General features: G+C 42.1%; 1 protein-coding gene across 1 annotated transcript; it reads right to left on the reverse strand.

The window, feature by feature from the left end:
• Positions 1-5847: 5847 nt before the first annotated feature.
• H1-2 (H1.2 linker histone, cluster member) lies at positions 5848-7399 on the reverse strand. The gene has a single exon (XM_041632935.1). It carries the CDS (start codon positions 7363-7365, stop codon positions 6727-6729), a length of 639 nt encoding a protein of 212 aa, XP_041488869.1. The 5' UTR covers positions 7366-7399; the 3' UTR covers positions 5848-6726.
• Positions 7400-10115: the final 2716 nt, after the last annotated feature.

A 10115-nucleotide genomic window follows, 5' to 3' on the forward strand; every position in this document is an offset into this window, starting at 1 on the left:
CGCTCGCAAGTCCACCGGCGGCAAGGCCCCGCGCAAGCAGCTGGCTACCAAGGCCGCCCGCAAGAGCGCCCCGGCCACCGGCGGCGTGAAGAAGCCCCACCGCTACCGGCCCGGCACCGTGGCGCTGCGCGAGATCCGGCGCTACCAGAAGTCGACCGAGCTGCTGATCCGCAAGCTGCCGTTCCAGCGTCTGGTGCGCGAGATCGCGCAGGACTTCAAGACCGACCTGCGCTTCCAGAGCTCGGCCGTCATGGCGCTGCAGGAAGCGAGCGAGGCCTACCTGGTGGGTCTGTTTGAGGACACCAACCTGTGCGCCATCCACGCCAAGCGCGTCACCATCATGCCCAAGGACATCCAGCTGGCCCGCCGCATCCGCGGGGAGAGGGCATAATATACTCATACTCGTTTTCTTTAAAAAAAAAAAGGCTCTTTTAAGAGCCACCCAAATTTTCATCTAATTGTGCTGTAGCCTTTTATGTTGCGTTCAATGGTCACTACTGTTTTTATCTCCTCTCATTTTTAGTCCTGTTTCTCAAATGTTTGTAGTCCAAAAGACTGCGATACTCTGCACTACAAAGTAACTATGGGATAGGCTTTGTGTTTAGTGTTAAAGCCATCCAAACAACACAGCTGAGTCTTCCACCTTCATTATAGAAGCATCAAGTCTTTACTCAAATTAGGAAATGTAGATGTTAAATATCTAAATCTATGTAGCCTGTGAATGTTGGTAATATTCTAATTTTGGGAAATACGCATAATTTAAGAAAGCTATTTTATTCACATACCATTATGGTTCCTGGTAAGATATTTTGTATACACACTGTGTATACAAAAACCCAGTCAAGATGACGACAATACATAATAAAGTTATATTCATAATGTAATACCAAACAACAGAATGAGTACAGATTTAGGACCCAAATCCCCGGCCTTGGAATTGATAGGTCAGACGCTTGGTTTTCATTAACTTCCTGGTAAACTTGTCTCTAAGTTTTGGCTTTCTCAAATCATACATGGCTCCCCACCTGCATCCCATACTTGGTTTACATTTTACTTTGCAGAGCTCATCTGCTTTGAGACTCTTGCTTTCTAGAGCGAGGCCATTCCCCGAGAGAGTGGGGAGAAAGCATGTGATCAATAAAAGCGGTAATTACACGAGCAATCTGAATACTCTTGACCTCAAGTGAAATCCCTGCTATAACATTAGAACACTTTATAGATTCATCCAGTAATGAATCAAGTCCTTAGCGTCATCAGGATGTTGAAGCAAGATGATAAGGAATTTGAGGCCTGGCTGTCACGGGCGAATTCTGGGTTAACATGGGCAACAACGGGACATCTTGTCTCAAAAGAAACAAATAGAAATTTAGCTTGAAATGTTACTTGTAATTATTACTAGCTATCAAATCATTTTCTCCTACTTCAGACTAAGGGATTTTAGTAAGTTAACGACTGGCAGATGTTACCAACCAGTCTCACAGCAAACAAATACAATTAATATCTTCTGTTAAATTGGCTTGTATCAAAATGGATGATCACACACAATTTCTACTTTATCTTCTTCAAAGGTGATTCCATCTCAGATATAAGGCTGCCTCTAGATAGACAAAAGAAGTTGTGATAGACTGGCCTGGATTCAATTCTGAATTTAACCAGAGCTGGTGTGAAGAGACATAGATGAGCCAGTAAGATGCAAAAATATTAATGATGCTCTCTAAAATGCAGAACCACAGTGGAGTCAGTTTCCCTGGAAACGGATAGATACTGCCCCAGAGTATTATTTTCCCTATACTATTTACTATGAGAACTGTATAGCAGATAAGTATTTGAAATTTAGCTAGTCTAGTTCAAATTGTGCTTTAAGTGTAAAGTGTATTGCTGATTACAAAGACTTCATATGAAAAAAAGTTGACAAAATATTTCAAATTATTTATTAAAATATTTGTTTATCCTAGGTTGACAGCATTAAAATAGGCTTCAGTTGTTTCTTTTGGCTTTAATGCAAGATTAGAAATTTTTAACTAAATATATGTTTCATATAGTTTTGTGGAAGTTATTACTATATAGAAGATAATGATACTGACTCATAGATCAGAAGCTAACTAATTGAATCCTTAGTTTTGCCAAACCTCCATTCATAATCTCTAAAATGGGAGTAATAATAACACCCACCTAAATGTGCTATGCCAAGTCTGTGTTGTGAAATAAGTGTATAATAAACACCTACTGTGTTTAACTTACTACAAATGAGTGCTCAGGTAATGCTAGCTCTCAGTAAGTGTTGCTGCCACCAGCCCCTAATTCCTGAGTTCTTCCAAATGCTCTGACAGTGTAACCCTGCATGCATGACTTCTGTTCCTCTATAGCTGAGATTTCAAACGCAAAGCTCTTGTCCACATTTCCTTCCAGTTTATGTAGCTCAATTACCTGTTAGCTTTAGGCCTAGGGAAAAGTAATAGTATATCTAATTGTTGGAAATTTTAAAATTAGTAAGAATAGATATAAGCTTGGAAAGAAAAGAGAATGTTGGCATGAGGATTATATTGAACTGAAAATCAGTACACGCAGGAAAAATCGGTTTTCCTATCTAAACTAAAATAACGTTGCCTGGTGAAGGAATCTCTACTTGGAAACAGAGAGCAATTTCTATCACTCTGGATGTGAAGAGGGCTTTACTCAGAGAACACAACTCTTAAGAGGGTAGGAATGGTTCTCTTTACCACCTGTGTCATCTCCTGAAACCTGAACCCCAATTTCCTGGGCTACCATAATTTATTCTAAGTTTCTCAGTTCTCACTACATCTTTGAGTTTTATTCCTTTTCTGTGAACTCTGTGCTTTAAGGATATGCATGACATCAGGAATTTTTTTCTCCTGTTCATCTGAGCCTTATCAGTTCAGAAGTCACCAGAGACTCAAAAGTAAAGGGAGAGTCCTTGGTGACAATCTCATAAACCAAGGAAAAAAATTCTTAAACTATTTTTAGGCTCAAATAAAGAGCTGGTCAAACGTAAGGCAGTCATCTACTGAAGCACTTGTGTTGAAGGAAAGGGAAAAAAGTAAAGACCATAAAAAAAAAAATAAAAAATTAAAAAATAAAAAGGTGGGGGAATTGTAATGTTCTAGAGGCTATGGATGAGCTATCACTTTTAGCCCTCAAATAATTAAAGGAAAGTGTTTCTTATACAAGTACAGATTTAGGACTGGGTATATAGCTCAATGGGAGATCATTTGGCAGACACAAGGCCCTTGATTTCACCTCCAGTACCAAAATGGAGAGGAAAGTATACATGGAAAAAAAACTACAAAATACGTTTATACATCATTACCTATATTCAGATCAGTTTTAAAAATCCAAAAAAAGCATTGAATAAAAATTATAAAAGCAATTACTTTTTCTTCAGATGATTCTTCACATATAACTCCTGAAGTATAGAAATCAAATAAATGTGTAGATTTGAAATTTTTCAAAGGTGCACTGTAGTGGATAGTTTGAACTGTATCACTATTTTGAGCTTTATTGTTACATGATGATTACTATTTATTTACTGATGATGGAACTCAAGACCTCATTACAGACATATCCTCAGTCTTACTTTAAACGCTATTTGTGGTTTTATTTGAAGTAACATTTTTGTTGGTTGGGTGTTTAGTTATTTTGATTTTTGTTGTGGTTGTTTGTATGTAGGTTTCTTGATTTGGTTTGCTTTGGTTTTGACAGAATCTCTCCACATAGCCCTGGCCTACGTGGAATTCACAAGGGCAGCAGGCTGACCTTGAACTCATTGAGATCCACCTATTTCTGCCTCCCAAGTGCTGAAATTAAAGGTGTGGCCACCACACCCAGCAGTTTTTTTGTTTTTCTTTCAGGCAAGATTTTCAGGCAAGTAGCTCAGTCTGGTGGACCACTCCAGCTCCTCCTACATCAGCTCCCTAGGTGCTGACTTTACAGATGAGCCACCATGCCTGGGTTACTTTAAGCATCCACAATTGCAACAACTTGATTTGATTCAGGTCAGTGAGGCATTTCCAGGGACAGGAGTTCACAGGGCTCAGGAAGGAACTGGGAAACTCAGATGCGGGGACGAGAAGATATAGCCCTGCACATCTTTTATCTAGTCCTTCCCTGTAATTTTGCTCTATTTTACCATTCTGCTCAACAGATTTGGTTTCTCCTTTCTAATGGCTCAGAAGAGGAGCCGCAGTCACCATCTTTTAATTTTTTATTGATTTATTTTTGATTCAGTGTCTCAACTATGTCTACCTGCCGGGACTAGAACTCACTAGACCAGGCAATCTAAACTCACAGAGATCCTGCTGCCTCAGTCTCCAGGTGGTTGGGTTTATCCTTGCCATCACATCCAACTCAATTCCATTTTGAATAGAAAATTTCTGATTATCTCAACTGGCTCCAATGAAATCAGGAACACTCAGACATCCAGTCTTCATAAAAAATACATTTATCACAAACATGCAATGCAAAACCCAGAAAACATAGCATATTGCCTATTTTATATTCACTTTACATTAAATGACACTTTGGATGTAGTGGATTTAAAATGGATTTTACTTGTTGTGGTTTTTTTTCCCCTTATAAATAGTGCTTTTAGATTTTAAAGTTTTGTATGGGTTACATCTGTGCTCACCTTATGTATCAATGGACAGACCTGTCCTAAAATTGTTAATTCATTTGCTTCAATAACTTAGTAGTTTTAATGTCCACTTCCTGGGATGTCCATTAAGGAATCAAATCTCATAAAGTACTATTGCCAACAGCTGTAAAGATGCCTATAGGATTAAAAGTAAGAAGACCATCAAGACATTTGGAGAAAATTTAAAGACGTCTAGGGAGATAAATACCTAAACAGAAAGAAAAAACACGGTTTTGTTGTTGCATAAGAAACTATGCTAGCTCCACATTTTTTAAAACACAATCTCAATCAAAATGCCAAGAAGCTTTTTTCTGAGTGAGGGAATACTAGATAACATCTCAAAAAACATATTAAACACTAAAAAGAAAGGAGGAGGAGGAGAAGGAGGAGGAGGAGGAAAGAAAGGACAGAAGGGAGGGACAAAGGAAAAGAAAATAACTGGGCATGGTGGCAAAGACCTTAATCCCAACTACAGGAAGCTTGAGGTAGGAAGGCCACAAGTTTAAGGCCAGTCTGGGCTAAAGACAGGATGAGACCTATTTCACAAAATAGAAACAAGGGGACACATTTCAGTGGTATTAGCTTGTTCAGTGCCCTGAACAACTAAATAACTATCGCTGGGGGGGGGGGGGGGGACGGGACTGGGGGAAGGAATTAATTCTCATCCCCTATTGAAGTCATTATAACATACCGATTTAGCAAACAATATTTGAATCCTTGCTATGTGTTAAGTACCCTCCATATTGAATCAAGACGATAATTCTACCTTAGAGATACGAGGGACTAAAAGCCAAGGAATTTAGCTTATGGCAAACATGAAACAAAAGCTGGGAAGAATTGAGAGTTCACAGACAGTCCTGAGGGTGTGGGGTAGGAAGGATCTGTTTACTATGCCTTGCACTAAAAAAGCTGTTTATTTAAACTGAGGACCCAAAAACACTGAGAAAACTAGACTTTTCCTTTCTTCATCTCCTGGCTTTCCCAGGTAATAAACTTGGACACTGAAATAAACACTGGATCCACAATTGTGGAAATGCCTGTTGTAGGTCTCTAAAAGGCATGCTACCCATTTTTGTAGGAAACACCAGCAGTGATCTAAGCTTCAGCAAAAAAATCTGTTCCGATTTGATGAAAAACGAGAATCTCAATCACCCTATCTAGGAAAAAGGCGGCAGGCATGAAAGAATTCCCAATAATAAAAACTAAAGGCTTTTATTGGACGCATTCCAATACATTGTCAACAGACAGTAATTTATTCTATAATAAATATTTTGGACTGCACAGAGCATAGCGAGAAACCTCAGTATGTAATGCGAGGTCGATCGTTAGTCGACAAATATCTACAACTGAAGTATAATGCCAGTTCGAGAACAATCTAAAAAGGAGAGCCTGTGTCAAAACAAGGCAAAACAAGTCATACAACCGGCAAGTTATTGCCTTTTTAGAAAAAAAAAAAAGGCTGACCAAGGTTGTGACGCAGTTCGACCCACCACTCCCTTGCTGTAGCAAACAAACCGAAAGTACGAGAAACCTCAGTCCCAGGTCCGGCATAACTGAGCGAGTGGGTCCTTTCTGCAGCTCTATCGCTTAAATGTCTAAGTCCATTCGTCGGCGCTAAACACTCCCAGGAAACGCTGAGCCCATAAACCGCTCAGGGAAAGGGTCCGGGATGCGTTTCTCCATGCAAGAAGCTAAAGCTTCTAGAGAACGCAACACCGACTGGCGCCCAATCAAACTAAGGGCTAAAGTCCTGAGCTGGAGAGAACCAACCCGCAAGCAGGGCGGAACTTTCAAATAATCTACAGCCCAACGCTGGCTAGCGCCAAGGGATGGCTCTTTGCTGTTGACAGCCATGGGGCGCACACCAGCCCTTCTCGGCCTCTCAGCCGACAAGCTCAAGCATCACCCTAGGTGAGACAGGGAACCCCACCCCGGAGAGCTGACTGATCCATCCCACGCAACCTGCTTCAGCGGGACGCAAGGAGGAAGGAAGCAGTTATTACACAAATGTCACAGCTCTTTAAGTGGAAGTGGTGGCTCTGAAAAGAGCCTTTTGGGTTTAGGAGGAAGACAGCCTACTTCTTCTTGGCTGCAACCTTCTTGGGCTTAGCAACCTTGGGCTTGGCAGCCTTCGGTTTCACAGCCTTGGACGCACTCTTGACCTTCTTGGGCTTGGCAACCTTAGCCTTCTTTGGACTCTTGGCCACTTTCTTGGTCACGGCAGCAGCCGCGGGCTTCTTGGCCTTCTTCGGGGTCTTCTTGGCGGCCTTCTTGGGTGTGGCAGCACCAGTCGCCTTCTTGGGCTTCTTGGCTGCACCCGCGGGCTTCTTAGCCTTGGCCGCGCCCGCCTTCTTGGCTTTGGGCTTGGACTCGCCGGAAGCCGCCTTCTTGTTGAGCTTGAAGGAGCCGGAGGCGCCGGTGCCCTTGGTCTGCACCAGGGTGCCCTTGCTCACCAGGCTCTTGAGCCCCAGCTTGATGCGGCTGTTGTTCTTCTCCACATCGTAGCCGGCGGCCGCCAGCGCCTTCTTGAGCGCGGCCAGGGACACGCCGCTGCGCTCCTTGGAGGCGGCCACGGCCTTGGTGATGAGCTCGGACACCGGGGGTCCGGACGCCTTGCGTCGAGCCCCTGCGGGTTTCTTGGCAGCCTTCTTTTTGGCAGGCGCCTTCTCCGCAGGGGGAGCGGCAGCGGGGGCGGCAGGAGCGGTCTCCGACATGTTGACGATCCGAAACTCAGGAACTAGTGGCAATACGCCGATAGAGTAGCAAGGGCCCGGCCGCCGTATATATAGAGCGCAGGCGCGCGCTGATTGGTGCTCCAGCGGCCTGCCTGGCTGGCAAGCTCAGAGCAGCCGCGCAGCGCTCAACTTGTGTTTGTTACACTTCACAAAAAGAAGAAAATATTAAAATGTCTTGCACCAAATCTCTCGACTTTGGTCGGTAACGGATCCGAGAAGCCTCAGGCTTCGGAATATCTGTTTATTTTTTCCTCATCCCCAAAGACGACGCTTCTAGGAGTCCCTAACTCCCCCAACTCCAAAGGAAGTCCCAGGCAAACAGAGACCACTTTCTGTTTTTCTTCTAAATTACCTGGTCGCTCCTTTGCCCCTGAAAGTTCTTTTTCTCTGGGATTATAGGGCACATGCTTCCCTTAATTTAGGAACAAAAACGAAACGATTTCCGCCTAAATTTTCACGATTATTCTGTTTCTTCGCAAGGGAAGTAACACAAGTCTTTGGTGACTTCTGAGTATGGACCCACCATAACCGCGGGCTAGGACTGGGATTTCCAGTCTAAAGCAGTTGGGCAGGTTGCGAGGGGGTTCATAGGCCTTGGGGGTGTACCATGTGGTGGGGGGCTAAGGATTTAAATATCTGATTTAAAGATACCGTAAAATCCTTTTCACTGGTGGGGGCGGGGCACCTTTTTCCCTTCTCCAAAGGGGAAACACAGGGCTGTATTTTAAAGCTCTTGTTTCCCCTCTGAGTTTTGCAAGGTAGGGGGTCTAACCCTGAAGAATAGAGATAATGAAAAGGGAAAGGACCCCCATAAGCCTGCATGCTCACCCCCTCCCAAAAAAGTGTCAGTTCCAGACTTTGAAAGATCTGTTTTTAAAGCAACGAGCAAATGCTTTTGCTGCAGCACAGAATTTCAGAGCATAAAAATTCTAGTTTAGAAAAAGATTGCCTTGTTAGAGAAGGGCCTTCTGTATTTGGAGATTGTAAGGTACAGTTGGAAATAAAGCTACTGGCTGTATGGGATACGTTTGACTTTAACAAATCTGGTGAAATCGAAAAAATGTAGTGAATTTTTAACAGAAAGATAAGCAACAAGATAAGTACAAATTGTCATGCCATCTTTAGAGGACAGCTCTACGTCACCTCGTCTCAGCTCCTCTAAATAGGGCCATCTGTATCCTATTTAAATTTGCTTCGTTAGTTTAAAATCTTCAGTTTCATATTTCACCCTTAGTGAAGTGAATTAATTACAATGTATTTTTTTTTTTGCTAGAGAAAATGCAAGTCAAACTCTTGTATAATTAATCCAATTCTATATTTAGGAGCAAAGGAAATTCCCCTAATTCTATCAGAAATCTCTATTCGGGTATATGTCTACAGGAAAGTATGTGGTGAGCTTGTTAGCATTAAAGTGTGGTAAAGTCGCAAGGTTATACAAATTGCATTCAGGGATGTTTGCAAAACAAAGCATGTTTTCTAAGCCTGAGAGTGATCCTGTGGGCTCACTTAATAACATTTGCTTAGCATTTAGAAACAGCATCTAGGAGGCTTGTGTCCTCTGGGAATTAACAGCCTAATGAGATTAGGGATGGATGAACTGCCAGCAGTAGAAGCACTGTAGGGCTGCCATCATGTATGCACTTTGGAATGAGACTTGTGAGACTTTCTTCCAAGTATGCAACCTTCAACATACTAATATGGTTTGGTAACAGAAATAAGGTGTCACTTGCTCTGATCGTGTGGGGAATGAGGGGATAAGTGAGTGAATGCCTTAATCCATCTGATAAGGGTTCATCTCCCCTGGGAAAATAGCTGTGTGCAATCCAGCTCCCTCGCTCTCGCTTGCTTCCCTTCACTGTAAATTAGCCACTTATATTTAAATCTGAGTCTGTGATTCATTTACTTATTATGACCCTTCAAGCTGAGTCAATCAAATCATAGCTCTTTAAATGCAATTCATTAATAAGTTTTGACCGGTGTTAATGCAAAATAATTTTTGCAATAGAAAAGATAACTCTGAAGGTTATGTTTGGACTGGGCAATACTAAATGGTATCTCTGACTTCTCAGTCTTCATGGGGCACTCTTTCCTTCCGTGAGTAAATACACACCTTATTTATCTTCTATAGGCTTCTTTGAACTAACTTTGTCATCCAGCGTGCTTACTCACTGATGAGTTCAATCATCCTTCAACAGATATACGAGCTTACCACATGTATTTACATGTGAGTCACATTCTTAGCTTTTCAAAAATTATATGCTGGTGCTTGATTAGTCAGCCTCTCCTAAGGTCATCCAATCAGAATCTTCAGAAGTCACCCTCTACAATGGAAAATATAAGATTTGGAACATCAACTTCAAAGCAACCTGAGACTTAATAAGTGTCCCATGGAGTCTTAGATTTTGAAATAAGTCGAATAGCTTGTGGGCAAGAAAACTTTATTAATATGAGCTCCAGGCAAAGTTCAGATTGAGGATATGACCTTCCCATGAAATGAGGTCACTGATGAAACATTGTGGTGATTGTCATGAAATCTTGTACATTGTATGTATGATGAAGATTACAGGTAGCTAAGTTTTTGCCTTGTCATACTGTTCAGGCTGTGTTCCCATGCTGGGCAGAGTTAAATATATAGATAATGTACTGTCTAATCTGTAAGGAGCTGGAAACAGAGAAAGCTTAGCAGCAAGATACACTCATGGGAGGGTGAGAGTAGTTAGGACAAGTAT

This window comes from Microtus oregoni, unplaced genomic scaffold (assembly GCF_018167655.1).
Source record: "Microtus oregoni isolate MIOR12 unplaced genomic scaffold, Mior012 000042F_ref0000377, whole genome shotgun sequence".
In the NCBI taxonomy this organism is placed as follows: Eukaryota; Metazoa; Chordata; class Mammalia; order Rodentia; family Cricetidae; genus Microtus; species Microtus oregoni.